General features: G+C 41.1%; 1 protein-coding gene across 7 annotated transcripts; it reads left to right on the top strand.

Moving 5' to 3' along the window:
• aspg (asparaginase homolog (S. cerevisiae)) lies at window positions 1-25,152 on the top strand. 7 transcript variants are annotated; one of them, XM_035994605.1, is made up of 16 exons: window positions 1-70; window positions 11,670-12,114; window positions 14,373-14,496; window positions 15,574-15,685; window positions 15,878-16,003; window positions 16,104-16,187; window positions 16,887-17,013; window positions 17,100-17,212; window positions 18,429-18,614; window positions 18,746-18,859; window positions 18,972-19,091; window positions 19,919-20,014; window positions 20,868-21,031; window positions 22,365-22,451; window positions 22,937-23,036; window positions 23,127-23,339. In XM_035994605.1, exons 2-16 carry the CDS (start codon window positions 11,874-11,876, stop codon window positions 23,259-23,261), a joined length of 1,929 nt encoding a protein of 642 aa, XP_035850498.1. In that variant the 5' UTR covers window positions 1-70; window positions 11,670-11,873; the 3' UTR covers window positions 23,262-23,339. The 7 variants fall into 7 exon arrangements, with proteins under 7 accessions (XP_035850498.1, XP_035850499.1, XP_031134573.1 ...); XM_035994606.1 differs by having other exon boundaries at window positions 16-86; window positions 11,679-12,114; XM_031278713.2 differs by lacking the exon at window positions 1-70 and adding an exon at window positions 24,104-25,152 and having other exon boundaries at window positions 11,874-12,114; window positions 23,127-23,195.
• Window positions 25,153-26,191: the final 1,039 nt, after the last annotated feature.

Here is a 26,191-nt window from a genome sequence, read left to right as displayed (position 1 = left end):
TCGGCGATTCAGGTTTCAAGTTACAAAATAATAGATAGGGGTCCTAGATAAGGAAGACTCAAGTACTGTAGGCTACAAGCATGGATGTATTAAGAGAACTGGATACAGTGTTCGGCGGGAAGCTCCGTACGTTCCAATGAGAGTGCTCAAAAGCGCATAAAGCAAACATGGAGCTCGGCTCTTCCGCATTGTTGGCCCATAACGCTGGTTGGCTCACGATGGGCATGCGCACTAGCAACAATTGCGTTGTCGTAGCAACCGATAGCAACATGCGCGTTCATGAGTTTCTCTGTCGTGTCTCTTACAAGTGGCGAACTCATGAACTCGCCGTTTTCATTGTCTAAAATATTCACTAACGTTAAACACTGTTTTTGTTGTTCCCTATTGTTTACATGCTTAGCTAAATAAACGATAGATGTATTTAGCTAGACAACCAAGGAGATTTAATAATTATGTTGTGCTACTAGCTAGCTACCTACTAACTAGCGCTAGCTAGCTGTTAGCCTGCAGTTTCGTGAACAAAGCTCATCCATGGCTTCAGCTCTCATCCACGTTACAAGCTTTACAGCATACAGCCCTCGGATGTATAAGAGAGAACCAAGGCGATGTAATCACTATGTCTGTAGTAACGTTATGTAGGCATATAGCTAGCTATGTATAGATCTTAATACAGCCATGCTAGCTACCCCTGATGTTAGCAACCAGCTAGCTAGCCGATAGCCCGCCAGTTTGGGAAACGCTAATGACGTTACATCCACGTAGCTAACAGGCTTTACAACAGCTACATACATCCCTGGCAGGGCTTAATTTGAGCCGGTGTTGCACCGAAAGCTGTGACCCATCAGGATCTGTGACCGCAGAGGGCGCTGCTGCACATCGTCTGCCCGTGCGTGGTAGACAACGGAGGGCGAAGAAGAGCGTCTACGTAAACAGCGTAAACATTAATACATTATATCGACGGGTGCAAGCTGTATGATTATTCGTGGGTTGTTATTGCTTCCTAAGGAGAAAGAGTAAACCGCTGGTGACCATAATAACCACCTCAGTAGTAACATATGTTTATCAGAAAGTAAATAAAATATATTAAAGTACATTTTCTCTGAAATGTTTCTATTTCTTTTTGACTGTATGTACGAGTTACATTTGTAATAACCTACCTAAAAATAATCATATTCTACTGTAAAGAAAAGAGAACTAAATAGTTAATGGACCAGCACATTGGTAAGTTGTCAGAATGTGTGGCCTCACTGTAACTGCTTAATGAATGAGTCAAACTTCAAAATATTGTTTGGGCTAGTCATGCCATCTCTTCACACTAATATGGACACATATTTTCTTATTTTGAGTCATCACAGAGTGAGTATCTCAGAGGTCACCATATATGACAATGATCAGCCGTCAGAATGTGTGGCCTCACTGTAACTGCTTAATGAATGAGTCAAACTTCAAAATATTGTTTGGGCTAGTCATGCCATCTCTTCACACTAATATGGACACATATTTTCTTATTTTGAGTCATCACAGAGTGAGTATCTCAGAGGTCACCATATATGACAATGATCAGCCGTCAGAATGTGTGGCCTCACTGTAACTGCTTAATGAATGAGTCAAACTTCAAAATATTGTTTGGGCTAGTCATGCCATCTCTTCACACTAATATGGACACATATTTTCTTATTTTGAGTCATCACAGAGTGAGTATCTCAGAGGTCACCATATATGACAATGATCAGCCGTCAGAATGTGTGGCCTCACTGTAACTGCTTAATGAATGAGTCAAACTTCAAAATATTGTTTGGGCTAGTTATGCCATCTCTTCACACTAATATGGACACATATTTTCTTATTTTGAGTCATCACAGAGTGAGTATCTCAGAGGTCACCATATATGACAATGATCAGCCGTCAGAATGTGTGGCCTCACTGTAACTGCTTAATGAATGAGTCAAACTTCAAAATATTGTTTGGGCTAGTCATGCCATCTCTTCACACTAATATGGACACATATTTTCTTATTTTGAGTCATCACAGAGTGAGTATCTCAGAGGTCACCATATATGACAATGATCAGCCGTCAGAATGTGTGGCCTCACTGTAACTGCTTAATGAATGAGTCAAACTTCAAAATATTGTTTGGGCTAGTCATGCCATCTCTTCACACTAATATGGACACATATTTTCTTATTTTGAGTCATCACAGAGTGAGTATCTCAGAGGTCACCATATATGACAATGATCAGCCGTCAGAATGTGTGGCCTCACTGTAACTGCTTAATGAATGAGTCAAACTTCAAAATATTGTTTGGGCTAGTCATGCCATCTCTTCACACTAATATGGACACATATTTTCTTATTTTGAGTCATCACAGAGTGAGTATCTCAGAGGTCACCATATATGACAATGATCAGCCGTCAGAATGTGTGGCCTCACTGTAACTGCTTAATGAATGAGTCAAACTTCAAAATATTGTTTGGGCTAGTTATGCCATCTCTTCACACTAATATGGACACATATTTTCTTATTTTGAGTCATCACAGAGTGAGTATCTCAGAGGTCACCATATATGACAATGATCAGCCGTCAGAATGTGTGGCCTCACTGTAACTGCTTAATGAATGAGTCAAACTTCAAAATATTGTTTGGGGTAGTCATGCCATCTCTTCACACTAATATGGACACATATTTTTTTATTTTGAGTCATCACAGAGTCAGTACCACTACTACTGAGAGTGTAACAGCTTTCATCACTCCTGTGAACAGGTGGTTTTCAGCAGGGCAGGTCACATATTTTGATAGGCCTACTTATGTTACCCCACTGTGAATCTGCAGAAACTGACTCATACACACATAAAACCATTTCAAGACAGAACTACATGTAATTTACACACTTGTACATGCAACACAACTGAATGCTTTTCTGCCGGGGCTTCCATGGTGTTTAACACATGTCATATGGAACCACCGGTCACATGTGTCACATTGGACCTGTAACAACAAAGGTGAAGACAACATAGCAACCATTTGAGAGTAAATACTTGAAATACATAGTAAAATAGACGCTATAATTGAAGTATCATAATGGCATCCTTTACCCATTTGGTTATCTCTCCATCTTCAGAGAAACAGTTGTGTTCTCCACAATGGTGGCACAGCTCACGAAGGTCATCTGGTCATCAGTGCCAACAATAAGACTTGTCAACAATTGTGTCAATACAATACAAATACAATAACACTTGTCAATATTTGTAGGAATACATGCATCATGATTATAGACCAGAATATAAGCTACATTACCAGACTTCCTCAAAAGTGCCCTGGCCACCTCCTTCCTGTAGCCAGCCACTGCTGCTCTTCTATTGGAGAATATCAGTGGCTCATCGTTCAGTATCTTCTCAGCATACTAATGTGACAAAAACTTAATTAGCTGTTTGGTCAACTGGACATACGTTCAACACTTTTGCATTGTTTGGAACCACACAGCCTACACAGAAACAACAAACTTACTTTCAGGACGAAGGCTCCGCAGGAGTTGCCATCCCCCTGCAGGGTGTGTGGAACAGTGCCGGCTGTCCACCTCGACACATTGCACCCTTTCTTCCGGATGAATGCCCTGTTGGTACACCAACACCATGACATATGAGAATACATTCTCAAATATTTGTTTTTAAGGGAAAGTTTTTTACCATGGTTTTTATGACTTACCTTGTAGACTGCAAACATTGTTGGACCTTGTGTTCATCGTTGCCCAGGGGGTCCACCACAATACTGCGTCTTTCCTTGGGAAAGATCACCTAAAGAATCAGACAGTCACATGCTTACATTGTCTTCAACATATTTTGTCTGAATAAAACAACTGAAAAATATGTTTGGGTTTGCCCTGCAATTCTGAGGTGGCCCCCATTGGACCATTGTGTATTTCTCTGTGTGTGTGCATGCACAAGACCAAGTACTTGCACTTACAGTTAATATCCAGTGGCCTGGCTCATGGACAGCACCCATAATTAGGTCGTGTTGGGTGGGATCACACTACAAAAGACCAGGAGCATTTACAGAATCACTTACATGACATCATCAAAGTTGGACTCTTTTTACAGAACTAACCTCAACTCTGCCTACCTTCAATCTTGACCCCTTTCCTTCCCAGATCCTAGTCATTTCAAATGAATCGATGAATAGGGCCTTCCCCCCCACCTTGTTTTTCTCTGCTACCATCTTGGACATCAGTGCGTTGATCACCTGAAGTGTAAGTACAGGGTTGGGAAATAATTGTAAGTCATGTGATGTATGAATTATGTAAGTATAAATTAATTACTTTATTTCAATATGACTATACAAGTACATTTCAGATTTCCCTTAAAGTGCAACCAGTAACACAGCTTACCTCACTCTCCAACTCTTGCCCCGGGGCAGTTCTTGCGATGTCCCAATAAAACAATTTATATGGGCCCATGCGGGACAGCAGGACATGGGATTTATTCCCTCCCCAGGCATCTGTTATGCCTTTTGATGACATGACATTTGGATATCAATTACTTGTAAGTACATGGCATTTATTTCTATTTCAATATGCTGATATGTTTAAGGAGTTTCACAAAATTCAATAGGCTAACATGATTACAGTTTTATTTTGTCCACCTACACTGCTCATGGAACCCAGGGTTTGAGGTTTGGTTGCACTGGGGGGAGGCGTCATCCTTCTCATCCTTCTCATCCTTCTCATCCTTCTCATCCTCCTCATCCTTCTCATCCTCCTCATCCTTCTCATCCTCCTCATCCTTCTCATCCTCCTCATCCTTCTCATCCTCCTCATCCTTCTCATCCTCCTCATCCTTATCATCCTCCTCATCCTTCTCATCCTCCTCATCCTCCTCATCCTTATCATCCTCCTCATCCTCCTCATCCTTCATCCTCCTCATCCTTCATCCTCCTCATCCTTCTCATCCTCCTCATCCTTATCATCCTCCTCATCCTCCTCATCCTTATCATCCTCCTCATCCTTCTCATCCTCCTCATCCTCCTCATCCTTATCATCCTCCTCATCCTTCTCATCCTCCTCATCCTTCTCATCCTCCTCATCCTTATCATCCTCCTCATCCTCCTCATCCTTCTCATCCTCCTCATCCTCCTCATCCTTATCATCCTTCTCATCCTCCTCATCCTTCTCATCCTCCTCATCCTTATCATCCTCCTCATCCTCCTCATCCTTATCATCCTTCTCATCCTCCTCATCCTTATCATCCTTCTCATCCTCCTCATCCTTCTCATCCTCCTCATCCTCCTCATCCTTATCATCCTCCTCATCCTCCTCATCCTCCTCATCCGTGGGGGCTGGGGAGGTGACAAGGTTTGAGGAGCCAACAGGGGGTGGGGTTGGGGGGATAAGAGGGGTCAAGGTGCTAAAAGGGGGTAGGGTTGGGGAGGCGTCATCCGCATCATTATCCTCTCCCTCATCCACATCCTCATCCGTGGGGGCTGGGGAGGTGACAGGGTTCGAGGAGCCAACAGGGGGTGGGGAGGTAACAGGGGTCGAGGTGCTAACAGGGGGTGGTGCCCTTTTTAGCCTTTGTGGCACTCTTGGGACCTCCTCCACGTACATTTTCAAGTGGTCGATGCTGACCTTGGGGAAAGTGCGGCCATTGGTGTCGATCAGGTCCACACTTTTCCCGTCGACCTTGGCCACTGTAAAAGGTCCCAAGTACTCGGGGTCGAGTTTCCCCCCTTTCCTCTGCTGGCTCCTCACATTTCTTCGCCATACCAGGGCCCCAACTGGTAACACAAGACCCTTCTGTCTTGTCCTTCCCCTGATTCTGTCCTGCTTCTTGTTAGTGTTCTCCTCCACAATCCTCATGATCTCTTCGTGGCGCTGGATGTCAATGGCCACCTCTTCAGCCAGGAAATCGTTCTCCATGGAGTGCTGCATCTGTGGAGACATGTAAGTAAAGATGTAATCTATATGTCACAGCTGTTAAATGTATATATTATGTTTCAGTGGACATTTGACCAAGTCTGTAAATGTTATTTCACCTGAAAACGCTCAGGGACCTGAGACGGATAACGTGCCTCCCTTCCAAACATCAGGTGGAAGGGGGAAAACTGCGTTGTCAGCTGTTTCTTGGTCCGCAAGCCAAACATAACAGGATCCAAATATTTATCCCAGTTATTGGGCTTGTCTTTGACAAGTTTCCCAAGAGCACTGAAAAAGTGATAGTGTAATTGTTACTGTTACACTGCTATGTTAACGATGTTGAACAGAACTATAGAACAAAACTGAAAATCAATTATCTGTGTGTGTGTGTGTGTGTGTGTGTGTGTGTTTGTGACAGGTTGGGGAGGCCAAAGTCTAATGCCAGTGCTTCCTCTTCCCCTCAAGCCACCCCCCCCACTTTGATGCCAAGGCGTCATGACATAAGTAGCTATCGCATCATATTTTACTTTTATATGGTAATAATATTTTACTTCTGAATGGTGTCATTAAATTTTTCCACCAGTCCGTTCGTCTGCGGGTGGTAGGGGGCGCACAGGCTCCTCTTGATCCCCAGCTTGTTGCATACCTCTGTGTTGATCTACAGAAGACATGCAAGCATCCATGTAACTCTTGCCACAGCAAACCATTGTACATTTACATTTACATCAGAAAACACTTTACTTACATTATTGACAAACTCCCTGCCATTGTCTGTCAGTATTCTTTTGGGAACCTCAAACTGATACACAAACTTAAGGAGGCAGTTTGTGACCTCCACGGCATTTTTTTGTTTCATGGGGTATGCCTGCGCCCATCTGGTTCTGTAATCAATCATCACGCAGATGTATTGATTGCCATTGTCCGTTTTTGACAACTTCCCGATTAGGTCCATCCCCACCAATTCAAATGGAGCCTTTGTCTGTTAATAGATAATAATAGATAATGTTCACATAATAAACAAAATAGTTTTCAGCTATTATAACTACTCTGTTTTAAATGAAATTCTGGAGTTGATACCGTTATTTGGGTGAACTCTGGTTGGAGTTTGATAGATTTCCTCTTTGATTGGCACTCTGTGCACTGTGACACCTGCAAACATTTATTTAGGGAATACAGATGTTAATGTATTAAGCCAATTTATTCAGTTAATGACAATGACAATGTCCTCAATTTATTCAGTTAACAATGTCCTCAAACTGGACCATCCATCTATGTCTTCTTTACAGTGCAGGAGCCTACCCATTTTTCTATGTCTGCTGACATGCCAGGCCAGTAGAAACGCTGCGATATGGCATCTCTTGTTTTCAACTGGCCTGGATGCCCACTGATGTCTCCACAGTGAAATTCACGAAAGATTTGATCTGCCTCCTCTGCTGTGCTCACAACTTTGCTGGCAGTTTCCAACAGTGTGCCCTTCCTCCTGATGTAATAAAGCTGGTTTTCTGTGGAATATCATATGTAATTGGTCATACTCATAGATGCTTAAAGCAGGTGGAACATAATAATTGGGGCGAGGAAGTTGGAGCAACAACTTGTCTACTGTCCTGCAACAAGTGGCATGGAATAATAGCACAAGATAGTTGTAAAAACATGCTGATGGTATGTGTAGTGTATTTAACACAGGAAACCATAGAACATGTTATTGAAGAATGTACTAGATATAGTAATGAGAGGCGGCAGTTAATCCATCAGTCATAAGATGACGAGATACCTTTGATATTAAATGATATTTTGCAAAGGAATTCTGGAGAGCAATGTTTTTTAGAAGAACTGGATTAATAAAGAGAATTTAAGGGAGTAAGTCAGTGTAACTGACCGCTATTTAAATAGTTAATATTTTCAAAAACGGTGACATACTTAATCATTTATGCTTATGTATGCAACTTTTGTGAAAATTGTGCATCTGTACATGCATGCACAGAAGATATAGGCTAGGCCTATTCATTAAGCCTGACATCCTGGTGGTTTTGGATGCGTGATCAAGTTCATATAGGCTACTGCATGGAAAAAGAACGGTTTCCAGCATGAACCTGGAGTTAATGATTTTACAATTTCTAAATTTGAGCACGTAAAATAATGCTGCAGTTATATTTAGAACTACATGTACGTGATATGCACTTATTTCACCGAGGTTTACTTGTAAACACAATTATCTCACGGTAACTGTTAGGCCATAGCCTAGCCTACTAATTAACGATAGGCTACTTACCCATCACGGAGAAATTGGACGCTTTTCTTTTTAATGAAAAACGTTGGTGCTTGTCAGCTCCCTCTGGGAACTGCCCATGAAGCAAGAAAACCTTCAGCTGCTCAATTTCAGTTGCATCCATTTTTTATTTTTATTTTTATTAGTCGATGGATACCTGTGGATGGATGCTACACAATTCTGTATTCTCTATTCGTATCGCTGTCAAATGTCGTCAGACCATGTGACCACACCTGAACATTCCAAATGCTTTTCCCCTGGCAAAATCACGATAGACCTGGGGTAACGTAATTTGACAGTAGGCCTATCAAAATATGTGACCTGCCCTGCTGAAAACCACCTGTTCACAGGAGTGATGAAAGCTGTTACACTCTCAGTAGTAGTGGTACTGACTCTGTGATGACTCAAAATAAAAAAATATGTCCATATTAGTGTGAAGAGATGGCATGACTACCCCAAACAATATTTTGAAGTTTGACTCATTCATTAAGCAGTTACAGTGAGGCCACACATTCTGACGGCTGATCATTGTCATATATGGTGACCTCTGAGATACTCACTCTGTGATGACTCAAAATAAGAAAATATGTGTCCATATTAGTGTGAAGAGATGGCATGACTAGCCCCAAACAATATTTTGAAGTTTGACTCATTCATTAAGCAGTTACAGTGAGGCCACACATTCTGACGGCTGATCATTGTCATATATGGTGACCTCTGAGATACTCACTCTGTGATGACTCAAAATAAGAAAATATGTGTCCATATTAGTGTGAAGAGATGGCATGACTAGCCCAAACAATATTTTGAAGTTTGACTCATTCATTAAGCAGTTACAGTGAGGCCACACATTCTGACGGCTGATCATTGTCATATATGGTGACCTCTGAGATACTCACTCTGTGATGACTCAAAATAAGAAAATATGTGTCCATATTAGTGTGAAGAGATGGCATAACTAGCCCAAACAATATTTTGAAGTTTGACTCATTCATTAAGCAGTTACAGTGAGGCCACACATTCTGACGGCTGATCATTGTCATATATGGTGACCTCTGAGATACTCACTCTGTGATGACTCAAAATAAGAAAATATGTGTCCATATTAGTGTGAAGAGATGGCATGACTAGCCCCAAACAATATTTTGAAGTTTGACTCATTCATTAAGCAGTTACAGTGAGGCCACACATTCTGACGGCTGATCATTGTCATATATGGTGACCTCTGAGATACTCACTCTGTGATGACTCAAAATAAGAAAATATGTGTCCATATTAGTGTGAAGAGATGGCATGACTACCCCAAACAATATTTTGAAGTTTGACTCATTCATTAAGCAGTTACAGTGAGGCCACACATTCTGACAACTTACCAATGTGCTGGTCCATTAACTATTTAGTTCTCTTTTCTTTACAGTAGAATATGATTATTTTTAGGTAGGTTATTACAAATGTAACTCGTACATACAGTCAAAAAGAAATAGAAACATTTCAGAGAAAATGTACTTTAATATATTTTATTTACTTTCTGATAAACATATGTTACTACTGAGGTGGTTATTATGGTCACCAGCGGTTTACTCTTTCTCCTTAGGAAGCAATAACAACCCACGAATAATCATACAGCTTGCACCCGTCGATATAATGTATTAATGTTTACGCTGTTTACGTAGACGCTCTTCTTCGCCCTCCGTTGTCTACCACGCACGGGCAGACGATGTGCAGCAGCGCCCTCTGCGGTCACAGATCCTGATGGGTCACAGCTTTCGGTGCAACACCGGAACACGCAGGAACATGTTCCGGCCGACGTTGGATCCGGAACCTTTTTTATTGGATTCGGCACCTCCTGTGTCACTATGAAAAATTAGTCGCCTAAATGAAAAAAATAAACTACTGTTTGCGTAGTGTTCAATGTTGTTATCTGTCTTGTTAGTCTTGATTCCCCATTGGAGTTCCACAAAAGTCTTGTGTTTGCATTTTCAATGCGTTTTGAGGTGAATTTTCAGGGTAAGACAGAGGGGGGAGAGGGACGGAGGGAGGGGATCGGCACTTCAACAGCGCGGCGCTGCACTTCAAGTGACACAAGCGCTTGTGCTGGTTGAGGATAAAAATGTCAAAAAGACAACAAAGTTTGCTTAACTTTTTCAAGTACGCTGGCCAGTCGGATCCCAAACCATCAAAAATCGTTTCTGCCGATCAAGAATGTGGAGACCACGGTGGGTTTTATGTTTTAATTGTCCGATGGATAGTTGCTGCTTTTGAAAACGATCGTTGCAGTGTATTTTTAATTTTTTTTACATTTCGCACCGATGCAGTGCACGTTCTGAAATAAAAATAAACATTGCCCTGATGTACACACAGCGTTGTTTAGGCTTTTTTAGTCAGAGTCAGAAGCTACGTAGGCAGGTGTAATTTTTATTTTGGTTCAGTTACCTCCAACCCCCGTTTTGAGTCGCCGGATCCACCCCCCCTCTGCGCTCCGGGATCTCCCACTTTACAAATTAAGCACTGAATTCCCTGGGATGTATCATGACTTCATAAGATAATACCATGGACGTATTATGGCGCTTTTCCATTACATGGTACCTGCTCGACTCGCCTTTTTTGGTTTTCCATTAAGAAAAAAAGTACCTGGTACCTGCTAACAGGTAGTTTTTTTGCTGCCTCCAGCTTCTTTAGAAACTAAATGTGTCTTCTGGCAACAACACACACCTTCGACGTTCTGTGTGTGTGTCGCGTTAGGTCAAGGCAGTTTACTACGGCGCCGCTTTTGTTTACAGTTCTGCGGAGGCTCCGGCAGAGCTTTCACCGTATCCTACGTACACACACACATGCTGGCTCGACGCACACACCAGCTGACAAATGTATACATCAGGCCACATATTACATAGGCTACGGTGAAAGCTCTGCCTGCGTGGAGCCTCCACAGAACTGTAAAACAAGCTCAAGTGGCCTGATGTTATACTTGTGCGCTGGTGTGTGCGTCGAGCCGGCATACGACCAGCCACGCTGAGGCGGTACTAAAATCTGCAATGGAAAACGGACGCACAATGTGTCGAGTCGAGGCGAGTAGAGCAGGTACCATGTAATGGAAAAACGCCATTAATAGAACACATGGTGAATTACAACCATTAGCTATATCCATTATTACAGCTAGCTACATGAGCTAGGGAGAACAGTCATGTGAGCGGGCGGGCGCAGTCCCGCGGCTCTGCTCGCGTCCACTATGCGCGTTCATCATGCCAAATTTAATAATTCTGGATTCGCCTTTAGTGAATGTTAAAAATGTTAAAAACGTAACGTTTTAAACAAGGACCCTTTCAGTGTTCGGGCTGGTAAGTTGATATACCCAGAAACAAATTATCCGCTGAAACACAGACGTTTCTTTCGCCATGCAAAGTCTATGTGAAAAGTCTTTCTGGGCCATGGGGTGCAGTACCACCGTTATCCGCTAAGCCCATGGTGGCTTTTAGACTCGGTGCTCTTCCTGGGGGCTTGGCTACAAGTGTATAATCAAAACGATGGCACCGCCCTATGTTTAATACATCACATGATAACGATGGAAGCTGCAGTTTTGTATAAAAGCCCGAAGAAACGGTACCTTCTTTCAACGTTGCAGCACTTGAAGACCACTGTTTTTTTTTTAACACTAGCAACACGCGCTTTTAAAGGGGCAGCACCGGGCTCACTTGTAAGTCATCATGGTGGATTCCAGCAGCAACATGACAATGCTTTCCCGGGCTTTATCACAGCCTACACTCGAGTTGACAGAATCGAGCGATGTTAGTCCTACGAGAACGATTTCGCTGCATCCATGCCGAAGGAGAATGTTATCGAGCTGCACCTCGATCGAGATCATTGAGCCGGTGACTTCATATATCGAGGAGCGAGTCCTGGTTATCAACACCGGAGGAACCATCGGAATGACTCCTCATCCTGATGGTAGCTATGGCTTAAACAGAACTCACTGTATTGTTTTATCTCTGCCCTATGCTCTTGGGCAACTACAGTGTGGAAGCTCGCTAGCACAACAAATGTCTTGCTTTTAGCAGGCACGTTGCATGTTCTCATTTTACTGCGAGTATGAGGCGAACAGTAAGTCGCTTCATACTCGCGAGCTTGTAGTCGCGCCAACTACAAGCTTAAGCTTGGTTAGTTCAGTGATGATCAGAACCAGCACATTTAGCTTTAATAAGAAAATTCGACTCAACCTAGACATCCAACTAAAATGCATTGAGTTTGTAAATATTTTAGGGAGGCAATGCTCCCAATGCTAACTAACGTTACTGTACAAGCTGCCCCTCATGATGCAACTTTCCTTTAGCTTGAGTGACCTCACAGATCTCTCTCAATGAATAACTAGATGTTGACATAAGGGCATTGGGCGACATCTGGACATTCTCTTATTTACTATACCTAAAGGTGTTTGTTGTTTTGACAATGCTATAATAAAATGGTATTGTTGTTGAAGGTTTGACTCTGAATCTAAATTAAATGCCCTGGAGATAAATCACACTTAATTGTGGATATGTAGGTCCACACATCATAGTGTCTTTCACATTTGCAGCAAGGTTGAGATCCTCCGAGTGGCACTGGCACCTCAGTGGCAGGCAGATGTCAGGACATTGACAAGCAAGTGGCACCGCAGTGGAAAGTGAGTGGCAGGTTTCTGGACAGTGGCAAGCGAGTGGCACTTGTTCGGCACCCGCCAATCTGCCAAGCTGAGCGGCACCACAGTGGCAATTTGTAGCAAATTTCCTGCAAAAACCTACAGGAGTTTTGTGTGCATGATTTGTAAGTTGGTTTATGATTTTTATAAAGCTCTACTTTTTGTTTTTCATTCATTTTATTTATATTTCCACCAAGGTGGTTGTGATTTCACCCATCACTAGATGCCCCAAGCTGCTACAGGAGTGCCACAGTTGACAGTGTCAAGAGTCAATCTAGCTGCTGTTGCATAGATGTTAGCAGTCAGTAGCTTTGATTAGTTAGATTAATTTGATGTATTAGTCAACAATGCCATTAGCACCCTGTTTTGTTGCCTAAACCTAACCAAACTATAGTGAAAATAATAAGTCAGCTAAGTTTAAAAATACTTTTCTCACGGGATACGAATCTCAGTCTCCTGAGTGACAGTCCTGTCTATGACCCATTCATCCACAGTGATGTCCTGGCTTTTACTCTTAATAGTACTAGGAGGCAAGGGCTTGGTGTAGCTGTGAGAGATGTCAGGCTTTATAGCAGCACTTTACGTCCGGCAAGCCAGACTACTCAGCTGCTGCTTAGATGTCATGAAAAAGTGAAAAACAAACAAGTTTGAAACTAAAAATGTGTAAACAGGATTATTATTTTGAATTCATTAAGTAGCCCACATGTTTTTTTTTGTTTGTTTTTTTTATAATAAAAAAAAAAAAAGACTAAACCTAAGTGTTAGTAAAGAGTGTATTTTGTTACTTTTTATTTCAAAACGGGTGAAATCATAACCTCCTTGGCGGAAGTAAATAAATAAAAGTAAGTCAATAAAATTAATGAAAACCTAAAAAATTTAAGCTCAACACAACTCCTAAAATGGACTAACAGCAGTTGACCCGTTGTGACAACAAACCATGCACACACTCCTGTGGGTTATCCCTGTAAATTAGCAAATCAAGGCAGCGTTCCATAAATGCAGACAGATTGCCACTATGGTGCCGCTCGGCAGCTTCTTGTCATGTGCCGAACGAGTGCTGCTCGTTTGTCCTGACAGCTCTCTAAAACCTGCCACACGCTTTCAACTGAGGTGCCACTCGACTGCCAGTGTCAGTAATAAAAACACTCGCTGTCTCTCCACATTTGTTCTGTTTCTAGCCAGGGTCTTTTAATCTGCCACACGACCAAACCAAGGCTATGTCCCAGTTCCTGAAAAATGAGTTGAGTCTACTTCGAACCACTGATAGATTGTGTGCTGTAAGGTTTATAAGAATCATAAATAAAGGGAATCTCCTTTTTAGTTATGATTCTTATAAATTCTTTCAGCCCCTGCAAGTGTCATTTCTTACATTTACCACTAGGGTTCAGTATGAGACTGATGTTTGGTGTTGAGATGATTTTAAATCCCCTGTACTATTCTCTTTAACTGTTACTGATTAACAGTAATCCCACAGAGAGCAAGCTATGAAATGTTACAATACCCCCCTTTTTTCTATTTCTGTAACCCACAGGGTTAAGCCCAGAACCCAATGCATTTGTGAAGAACCTACGCAAGTTGCCCTTCTTCCACGATGAGAAGTATGCCAAGGAGACCCGCCTGTCTGAGTACTATGGAGATGAGACCCTGGTCTTGCCGTAAGTGCACCCAGAATTCCTCCCTGCTCAGTCAGCACACAAACGCATAAAATGTATCTTTTTTTTTTTTTTTTTTTTACATGTGTCACAGCCATCTGGGTTTATTTTTCTTCCATTAATATTTAAAGTAAAGTGTAATTATCGGGTACCTGGAAGAGTGTAACCATCATGTGAGCATTATGCAGGGTCAGTGGTGATCACTGAGTCTTTTGTTTTACTTGCATGTAAATCACTGTACAGTAAGAACAAAGGTAATTGTCATTTGCTAATTCAGAATATTTGTCACCTATAATGAATTTAAAGATTGTCATGCAGTGTGTTCTTCATTTTTCGTCCTAGAGAGTTAAACCAGACATAATCATATTGTTTCTACAGTATTTGCAGACCACTGTGAAGAGAACTTAATAATATGTAGTATAGGCAAAATCATGTTAGAATCGATAAACACTGCACCTTATTATCATGACTGTTTATCTATACCCTAGAATACAGTTGGTTTTATGGTCTTCATACAGTGCAAGATACATTTCATGTCAGAAAAAGCAGAGACTGAATGGAAACAACTCACTGTCCTCAGTGGTTTTAATGACTCTAAACTGCTTTTGTTGCTTTAACTTTAAAGTTCCACAGAACATTAAGGCTTTACTGTGGAAAAGGAAAAATGGCACATTTAAAGTGCTGCTCTCTTTAACAGTGCCAACCATGCCCCTCCCTTTTACACTTCTAAAATTCTCCCTCTGTGTTTTGGCACCCCACTGCTGAGACAGAAGGCCCGGCTAAATAGACTTTGTCTCGCTTCGCAAAGTCAGTTTGGTTTTTAGCATTCCCCTTTTCTTCTTTAAACTCACTTCTCAAATATAACCAGAACTTGATCCAACTTTGTTAAACGAGCACAAGGAAGACAAATAATCATTCGTCATAGTGAAGATAATAATCTTTCGTTTAACCACGTGACCTTTGTGTTTTGTAGTGAACGTCTTCGCTTGCAAAAACTAAACCGCAAAAAAAAAAAAAGATAATTAAATGAATGTGCGTTTATAACGACATAAACTCATAAGTAACCTCTCTCTCTTCCAGCCTGAGTAAAGACAAGAAGAGGATAGTCTACACTATTTTAGAGTACAACCCTTTGCTGGACTCCTCTAATATGACCACAGAAGACTGGGCTAAAATTGGAAAGGACATTGAGGTACTTACTGCTGGATGTATTTTCAATTGTTAGGTTTTTGATTGACTCTGTTTCTAAACAAACACCTCATAATTTAATCAATCAATCCTATAATATTCATATTGCTCAGAAAATACAACATAGAATATGGTAGAAAATTGTATTTAAGCTGCAATTTAAATTATTCACACTATGTGGTCTTTTTTTGTTTAGAAAAACTATGAAAGCTATGATGGTTTTGTGGTCCTCCATGGCACAGACACTATGGCTTACACAGCCTCTGCCCTGTCCTTCATGTGTGAACATTTGGGTAAACCAATCATTGTCACTGGATCACAGGTAAGATCTGCTGTCCTCAAGGGTCCAAACAAAAAACAAACAATGTAAGCATTTTAAGTATTTATTGCCCTCTTAAGAACAAGACCTATTCTGTCTTCAGGTGCCGATCTATGAGATGAGGAATGATGGCAGAGACAACCTGCTGGGGGCGCTGCTGATTGCTGGCCAGTTTGTCATTCCTGAGGTAAAGAAATGGAGATGGAACATAAATGCTACTCACCTACATGATATTAGATTATTAGAGACATTTAATTTTAATTTGGCAGCCTCAAAGAGGGAAAATTAAAAAAAGAATTGCTGTATTTGTGAATGTAGGAGAGAAACAGAGTAAATATGATGATTACCTGTAGTGGCTTTCTTTTGTGAACTTTCCTTTATTACTATCAAAATAGTATATATAGGGTTGATAAATCATAAATTAAATGAATTCTAAATTAATTGATAAATGAAAATAACCCTATATATTTGTCATGTTGATAAAATACAGTGTGTTCGGCAAAGACTGGTGTCGACACTATTGACATGCAAAAGGAAACAAAAGCTCTCCTAAACGATTTGCTAATGCTTTCTAATGACAGTGTTTCGCAATACTGGACAACTACTACCAGAACAGGAACACTGAAAGCGTTATCTATGTCTATCTATCTACAACTGAAGTGCAGTCAAAATGTTGTCCATTTACTTTAATTTAACTGCATTGAGGGAGTGTACTAAACAGGCTAATATGTTTTCTCTGACTAGTGAGTTTTAATAAAAAAGGATGCCATCTTTAGACTGTGTACACAGGTTTCCATGTATATGTTGAGTCCTGCAATATTCAAATGATATTGTCTTTGTAGAAGAGCAAATGTTGTGCATCAAATATGTATTTGACTCTATTCAGGTGTGCCTGTATTTTTACAACAAACTCTACAGAGGGAATCGTACGACCAAGGTGGATACTGAGAGTTTCAATGCATTCGCCTCTCCTAACTTGACCCCTTTGGCCACTGCTGAAGTGGGAATTACAAGTAAGCCAGTGTGGTGTAATGGGTCTGTCTTCATGTGAAAAATAAATGTCACTTTTCTAATCTGTTTTCTCCATCTTTTCTTTAAGTCAACTGGGATACGGTGTGGAGGGCAAACACCACAGCAAAGTTTCAAGTCAGCCCTGAGCTGAACAGGAACGTGGGCCTGCTCAGGCTGTTCCCAGGGATCACCACTGCTACTGTAAGTCGATCAGCCCCTGAACTGGACCAGAGGTGTTTACTCTCTCTGTCACAGCCAGCTGTCTAGAGGGCACTTGTCGTCCTTGGTCTTTGGTTGCTATGATACACAACAGAATAATTAGTATGTCTTTTTTATTTTATTTTTTTATTCAGCTGCTCAAAGTTCGATGTATTGCTTCTTGCACAGTCTTGACTGATATGTCCAGACTGTTTGTGGTACAAAACGAAAAGAATCACATTACAGATCAGTTATTAACTGCTATATTATTTGTTTGCATAATATTACAATTCACCTTATGTTAAGAATATAATCTGATGTCTTTTCTTTATTTATGGGTAATAACACAACAAATTCAAATCAACACCAAATGATATAGTCAAATTATGAAAGGAGTAGATTTAAAAATTTGACCAGCATGCTGCAATTTAAAAAAAGAATCAAAGATATGTTCTTTAAAGATTAACTGCTCAAAACGGCTGTTTTGTCTAACTGCAATAAAATATAGTTAACTTTAATTTAATTGTGTTATTAACCATCTTCTGTTACCTTCCCGGTCATGTAAACTGCCATCAAAGCTCAGCAAGAGAAAGATGAGAAGGAGTTATGGGCCATGACCAATCCCCCTGGTGTAGATACTGTAACATTTAGCTGCACCTCCCCATGCAGAAGCTGCTGGGAGAGTAACTTTACTGTCTCAATCTGCTCCCGCTGCCCAGCTTGGCTATCAAGACTTTCTTACAGCCTTAACTGCCTTTATGAGGCACTGTGTTGATTAGGCACCAGGCTCTCGTGTGCCCCCTGTCTCTGCTATATAAGAGCTTCATTTGTAATCTGTGTCAAAAATTTGAATTTATTAAACTGCTTATCACAAAAAATACTGACCAAACCTGGCACTTTTAGTGTCACCTTCTTCTAACATTTAATGGTTACTGCTCTGGTCTTGCCAAGTGACTTTATGCTTGCTAGCCCCTTTTAAATTAATTGCTCTCCTTCCTGCCATTTCTGCCATTGTAGTCATATGCCATGGCTAATGATGTGGTATAGGGCCTCCCTGCTAGCCAACCAGCGACTGAGATACTGGTTGCATAGATGTCACCAGATGGGCTTTTTAAGAGAGTGGATTGGTGTGAAAGGCACTGCAGGAAAAAGAACATGGAATACTAATTCTTCAAATTGATTGTTCACAGTTAAAAAGCCTTGGCATCTCTGTGTCCAGATAAGGGCTTTCCTGCAGCCGCCCATGGAGGGTGTGGTCCTGGAGACCTACGGCAGTGGAAATGCCCCCGATAACCGAGATGACCTGTTGGCTGAGCTGAAGGAGGCCACCGCCCGTGGTGTCATCATCATGAACTGCACCCAGTGTCTGAGGGGGACCGTGTCTCCATTTTACCACACTGGCACGGCATGTCACCTACTACTCAATACTAACCCATTTTTACGACATTTTGTGACAGACTGTCCAATAAAAATAATTTAAAAAAAAATATATATATATATATATATATATATATATATATATACTTGACTTCTCAGGTATTGCTGAAAGCAGGGCTGATACCTGGCAGTGATATGACTCCAGAGGCTGCCCTTTCAAAGCTGTCCTACGTATTGGCCAAGAAAGACCTATGTCTTGATGCCAAGAAAAAGGTCAGTGCCTAGTTTCAAAAGTAATTTTGCTTTTAACAGAGATGTATAATATTAATTATAATCATCAGAAAAAGAGTGAAGCTCGGGTGTGTTTTGTGTGTGTGTGTTCTAGATGATGGCTCAGAACCTGCGAGGTGAGATGAGTGCCGAGTTAGCAGGAGCCAAGCTGTGTATGAGAGATAGCCGTTTCATCCAGGCCATCGCCAAGTTTCTTAGCATCAGCTGCAAGGAGGTGAGGGCACCGCCCATACACAGACTTCAACAGTGTGACTACCTGTCACTTCACCAAACATCTATGCACCCATCCGAAACCACATAATTTAGCCCCTAAAAAATGAACTTTAAAGTAATTTCACCCGGATAACAACGGCCGTTTGCTAACATTAGCTCTCCGCTAGCTTGTTAGCAGACCAAACCGGAACCAGTCTCGTATTGCTAGGCCTATCTCCACAGCGCTGTGTCAGAGTGTAATGTTTGTCAGAGCTAATGTTAGCAAAATGCTCGCAATTTGGCAATAATTTACACTGGAAAATCCCACCAGTGAAACTGTGATGTGTACAGTAAGCAAAGCTTCCGTTTCAAGGGGTGGCACTAGTGTTGCCAATATCAGTTTCACTACCGTTTTATACTGTTATTGTACTATTTCAAATGCTAAATGTCTTTTATTTAATTAAATTGATGCACGGGTTTTAGTTATTTATTTACTGTATTTCTAGGTTTATTTATTTATGTTCTGTATCAGTTATGACTGACTGTCAAACTAGATAATAAATGAAGTTCATTCTTTATGTATTTGTTCATGTTTTACAAAGGGATCCAAGCCAGGCCATACAACAATGATAGCAATCATATCACATTCATACAGTGTTAGTAGTATACAGCTGTTAATATATAAATAAAATATATATATATTTTATTTTGAATGCAGTGTTATCGGATTGTTAACTTGGTATCGGCCGATGCAAGTTTAGGTATCGGAATCAGTATCGGGAAGGAAAAAATGGCATATGAACATCTTTATTTGAAAGTTTTCTGATTTAAAGTCTGTGGTGTGTACAGGAGCTGGAAGCCATCCGTGATGCCCTGACTCCCTCACTGGCATGTGCTGCTGCTAAGACTGGAGACATAGAGACCTTGGAAGCCCTAAAGGAAATGGTGAGCAACCCTACAATCTCAACTACACATGTACAGTTGATAACCATTGCCGGCTGAACCCTTTCATACACACACCCTTTGTTTCAGGGAAGTGTTGCACAGGGAAATTTGCCCTGTCAGCCTATTGCCATCAAAATTAAAAGCGTTCTGAGGCTATGACACTCTAAACACAGCTTTGCGCAAAACTTTTATGCCAGCAGAGCAGCATTTAACCAGGCTTATCTCGATCATGTTCGTTTTGTACGGTCAACGCACCCAGGTTCAACAGATTTCCAGGGTCGCTATTCCTGTATTAGAAGGGTATTGGAAACACACAGGCACACAAGCAAACAAAACATGAGGCTGGTCTGGTAAGGCAGGCCTAGAGTTGCCCCAGCGGTCACGTGTTTGTATGTGGCTCAACTTGTATGCAGTCGCTGCTTGGATTAGCCTTTCTATGGACACATTTAACGTGTAAATGTGCTACTAAATGTGCTCAATTTTGTAATTGTTTTATACATTTCCCCTGCTTGTGATGAACTTTTTCTATAAGGATTATTTCTTTTTTCACTTTGATTTTCATTTATCCTACTCCTTATTTATTTATTTGTTGCCTCTGTTCTATGTGTGCTGCTCAACAGTAATACAGAATGTTACAGAAATTGGACTGTTAAGAATATGGCTGGCAAAAGTAGGAAAAAGCTTTGGCCTCACAGATAACACTTACTTTATTACTATAATAATTACTGTAGTGTTGGTCTTTCCATTTTATTTCAGATTTGTTGACAATAAGAAAAATATAGAATATCACCAGATCTATCCTCTATCCACCAGGTGAAGTACACTTATGTTTTCATGTTTGTCTTTGGCACAGGGCAGTAACTTGTGTCTGTGTGACTATGATGGACGTACACCCCTACATGTTGCCGCCTGTGAGGGCAACCACAAAGTGGTGGAGTACCTACTGGGTCTTGGAGCATCAGTCTATGCTAAAGATCGCTATGGGGACACACCCCTAAGCAACGCTGTACGCTTCAGGTAAGAATCACCTCTTTTTAAACAGTAAGGCCTGGTGTGTTTGTTTTTATCTGTCTGTTAAAGTAATAATGTCGTTTTATGAAGTTCCAAACACAACATTTAAAATCCCCCATTTGGCCATTAGCAACCATTGAGTGTTGCCTCAAAATATGTTGTTAATAGCTGCTATAGAGGGGACTTCATTAAATGAACTGCTGCAAGGAACAGTAGAGAATCTGGCACTACCTAAATGACAGGAATGGAGCAGTGGCTGTCAGAGGGGGGTTGAGTCCAAGGGAGCAACTCGTAATGAAGTTTAGAGGCCAGGCAATAATTATAAAATAATTAGGCTAATTGTCATCTGACAGTTTAGACAGTGTTTACTTTAACCAAAGCTTTTTTTTTGTCATTCGTTGACATTGCTGTAAATGTCTATGAGGGAAAAGCTTAATGTTTCAGTTTTAGCGCTATGCTGAGCCTCAGGGTGAAAACGTTGTATATGTCAAAGCTGTGCCAAATGGCTGTTGTTCTATTTTAACGGTTGGCACTGCAAGTAAGGACTTGTTTTCTTTGTGATGATAGAGGGATGCATTGGAGCGCTAACACCTGCCGTTTACACTTCCTGTGCTACACATCTCCGCTCACTTTGCCCTTCCTGAATGTATTTCATGAAATGACTCTTAAGTAATTAAAACTGGAGTTTTGAGTTTGAGCTGTCAGGATGTCACTATGTCTCACACACTTTGAATGTCACTGACATTTTACAGTGCACTACAGCTTGATGCCCATATAAGGAGTGGCAGAAAGCAGGGTTAAGGAACAACTATGGGGAGTGTCCTCTGAACCAGTCCTACCAACCTGCTCCCAGTTTCACAGATGAAAGATACTGGCTTCTTAACAGTCTACAGGAAGTCTGCTGAATCATTTTTAATAGTTTCATTGGCTGTGCCTCTACATACCTAACAACACTTAAGCGTCAATTTGAACTCTTAGGTAACTTACCTTATTACATAGCAAGCTCAGCTCTTATTTATAAACTCTTTTGTTTTATTTCAAAAAAAAATCCTGTCACCAAGTGTCACTGCAGGTGACTTGTGCGTGGGTGGTTCATTGCAGGGGATAAGGAACTTGTTCTTACATGCCAAACTACAATCACCAGCCACACTGGCTCTGAAAGTCAAAGGGCATTAAATTGTTTAAAAACAACATTGTATCTAAGTTATCCTTTTTAACAGGATTTATTACTGATGCTTTTAGTATCAGCTGTGTTTAACTGAATGATATGCTAGTAATATTTATGTATTACATATAGTAATAAGTATCGATATGTATATATGTCCTCTAAATAACGTAGGAAGAAGGAGGTTGTGAAGCTGCTGAGAAAGACTGGAGCCCACTTCTCCAAAGATGAGTTGGATGAAGCAGGAACCGAACTGTGCTGGTGAGACACACAAAGTCACAAATGTATCAGTTGCTCAGCCATCATCGCAGTGACCCATGCTACATAGCTGACTCAGGCTCAACCAGTTGTCCCACTGTCACACAAACTGTAGGAATGCTCCCTGGCAGCATAGCTTTGGATCTGTTCTATGTCTCTAGTGTCGCCAGGTGTACGACACACCGGCTGGCCTCTGTTATTATGTACCTGAGATAGCCGACAGGTTTTGTCAAGACAGTTCCAAGTTACAGTTTCAGAAACACGCCTTCGTAAGGTACGTTGAGCATGGCTGAAGATAATACGAAAACATTGGACTCCTGAGGTCCAACACTACTGATTTATTTCCTTGATGTGCTGGCCCAGTTTTAGAAAAAGTCTGTTTACACAACTTGTCCTTCAGCCAGTGGCTATTTGATTGTTGATAATACAGATTTTAGGAAACTGAGCCCTTTGCCGTATTAACTCTGTCATGTCCTTGTGTGTGTCAGCCTGGCAGCCTGTTCTGACCTGGTTGGACTGGAAATCTTTCGTCTTGCCGGAGCTGATCTGAATAAACCAGGCTACGATGGACGGACAGCAATTAGAGTGGTGGGTTCTAGGGATACGTATTCCACTTTTAAATAACACCATTCATGAAGTGAAAACCCTGTCTCATTAACCCTTTTTCACCTGTCACAGGCCCAGGAGGCTGTTGGCAAGCAGGAAGTGGTGGACCATATAGTCCAACTCCAGAGAGAAAAAGCCAAGGTAACCACTATTTTCCATTCTAGCTGCTTCATATCTCTATTTCTTTCAAACACTCAACAGCTTTAACTTAATATGCACACTAGTGTAAAACTCAGATTGGAATACTTCTCTGTGTATAATTGCCTCTTAATAACACATTTGTTTTGTTTAATTGCAGACAGTATTTGGTTATGAGTATGATGAGACGTGTGTTTCACAGTTTATACATTTCCCATATTAAGCATGAGATCCAATTTAGCATGGCTGCTTTGTCTCTCTTTTTCTTTGTTGTACATGCCCTTGTGCCTATTATCAATCAATCAATCCATCCATCCCATCCATGCATTTTATAAACTGCTTGTGTATCCCAGCATGCATTGCACAAGAGGTAGGTTACACCTCTGGATAGGTCACAGTCTATCACAGGACTAAAGCACACATGTATACACAACAAACGCATTCACACCTAACAATTTAGAGCTGCCACTTCACCTGGCTCCTGGGGGAAACCCACGCAGACAGTGGGAGAACCTCAAACTCTGCACAGAAAGGTCTCAGTTGTCCATGCTGCGACAGTCCTAATCATCAAGTGCCTATGGGGCCGTACACAATACGATGCAAAGAAAATTAAAAGTATGGAACGAAAGAGCACTTGTAATTGTTATGGAAAAATGCATTTCTAAAAAAAAAAGAAAAGTAAGATAAGCATGCCTTGGACCTCTCTGTTCATCAAAACTACGTCAGATAGTCTGATCACCTTTTAATGCCTGCCCACCAATGCCTGTGAATGCTAAACCTGTGCAGCCTGCTTTACATTAGGCTGACCAGGGTGTGTTTGTGTGTACACACTAGTAGTTAATAGCACTGAAACACCTCTCACCTCCCCAGTGCTCCCTGTTTATCTTGCCTCTTTTTTTCCTCCGTCGCAGACCGAAGGGATCGACACCCCGACAGGACTGTGAGCTGAATCTACCTTGACCAACAGGAATTGTCCTATCTACCCCCCCACCCAAGCCGTCCTCTACACACCATCCACGGTTCTGTTGAATGTTACAGACTTGCTCTCACTTTGAATGCTTAAATACTTTTTAAAGCCATCGCTGCTTACAGTGTTTCCCTCCAAACCCATTGATTGCACAACATTGTGTAACCACTGTTTTAAGTGCAAGCTGATCACAAAGGGCTGCACTAGATGTATGTATATGTTTGATTGTTGCACAGTAGTATATGTAATATGAAACATATCATCCTGAATGTGAAGGTCTAATCAGGGATTAAGGGTGAAACTTACCTGAGCTGTTTTAACATGGAGAGTGCTGAAAGCTCCCATTACTCCTTCAACAGTGAAGGAGGTGTGCTAAATGACTTTATGAAGTAATGTCTCTTGCTATAACAACATATTCATGTTATCTGAAACTACAGGGTACAAAGTATAATTTATGGATTTTATTACCTGGTGTGTTATCCAAGTGTAGCACTTGTCCACTGCTCCTGAAACAGAGCTCTTCATTTCCTGTTGTTCAAACAGGTACTACAAAAACCCGTAGTTACCTTTCAGACTCATCCAGCCTGTTTCTTACACTGATTACTAAGCTGGAAAAGTTGCATATCTGACTTTGAAATGGAAATTCAGACTATTGTGTGAGTCAATTAAAGACTGCCTACAGTTTCAGTGTTACATTTTGTATTTTGAATGTCTTTTTTTATAGTCTTTTCCATCCACGATCACAAACAAAGGACTTGCTTTGCTTTCCTTTGTTGTGTATCGAGTAAACATAGCTACTCTTGTTTAAAAAGTTGATTTAATCAATGAATATTAAAGTGCAACAAAATTTTAATTACTTTAAATTGTTCCTGCTGTTACCAATGCTGTTATTTCCCTACTTTTGTATTGCAAATGTGTGTGTAAGAAAGTGATTCAGTGGTCTTCCTCCTGTGAAAAAAATAAAAGGAACAGAAATAAATCTCTAGTTTCAAAGCAATGTCTCCTGTGATTGCTACTGTCTTGCACCAAAAGCTATACTCACATGAAACTGCATATACTGCTCCTAGCTAAGGCCTCCTGAACAATTTCTTGATTTGACATGGTTTTCTGTATGAATTAGCGCATGTCTAACCAATTGTCGGAGGTAATTTCCCTTAGTGTACAGAGTCCCTTTGTGTTCTCTACAGATATGTGTTCTGAATAATAAGTGGATTCATTGTGACTGCAGCAGCAGGCCTTTAGGAGAAATACAACATCAAACCCAAATGTGGAGCTTTCTGTTTGAGCTCTTACTGTCTTTACTGAGAGAAATATCAAACAGAAATGACAAACCTATAAGACAAAGATGACATTAAAATTCCTTATGTCCATGTGACTTCTCAGCCTGCAGTGGCTGGTATTTGATATCTCTGTCTTGAGGGCGGCTGCCCCGTTGTGCACCTTGCTGGTGGAACCCAGTTCAGCCAGTTGGACCAGCATAGGCCTCATTCCTGCTTTTGAATGAGAGGCTTGTATGAACCTAGCCCCAAAACCCTATATAAAGGTCTCTTAAGTCTGTAGTCATTCAGTCTGGGCTGGGATGACACCAATGACACACCATCGCGAAGACAGAGCTCACCCTCTCCAGGTAAGCACTCTTACACAGCTTGTAGATTTCTTCTGTAAGGGTCCAAAATCTGCCGTAGTGATGCGTTTACTACAAACAGATCATTTTAGTAAACTATTTTTTTTCTTTTACTAGTGGAATCAACAGTTTGAAGGACAGGCTTTTTTCCCTAAAGAAGCGTGTGGTCCCTCTGATTAAGTGGTTCTCAACAGTTCAACAGTTCTTTGAAAAAATTGTGAAATGTTTAGGACCACTTGACCAGTCAGACAAATGCTGCCAGCTTGGGAAAATGCTGCCTTTGAATGGATCTTTAAACAGGAAAACGCCTCTCAAGGCCTGACTTTGAAGGATTTCAGAAAAACTGTGATTTTCTCTGCTTCTCTGTTTCCTTAATGTCTCTCTCTGTGTCTTCTACTCTCATTGTGC

Source organism: Sander lucioperca, chromosome 18, assembly GCF_008315115.2.
Source record: "Sander lucioperca isolate FBNREF2018 chromosome 18, SLUC_FBN_1.2, whole genome shotgun sequence".
Classification (NCBI taxonomy): domain Eukaryota; kingdom Metazoa; phylum Chordata; class Actinopteri; order Perciformes; family Percidae; genus Sander; species Sander lucioperca.
Note: the sequence above shows the minus strand (reverse complement) of the source record. Positions and strands in the feature narration are given on the sequence as shown.

Excerpts from the sequence above, each read along its gene's own strand:
- aspg (XM_035994604.1), top strand. The coding sequence starts at position 11,874 with ATGGTGGATTCCAGCAGCAACATGACAATGCTTTCCCGGGCTTTATCA. Across the intron at positions 14,497-15,573 it reads GATGAGACCCTGGTCTTGCC|CCTGAGTAAAGACAAGAAGA; the intron begins GTAAGTGCACCC and ends TCTCTCTTCCAG. Across the intron at positions 23,037-23,126 it reads GACGGACAGCAATTAGAGTG|GCCCAGGAGGCTGTTGGCAA; the intron begins GTGGGTTCTAGG and ends CACCTGTCACAG.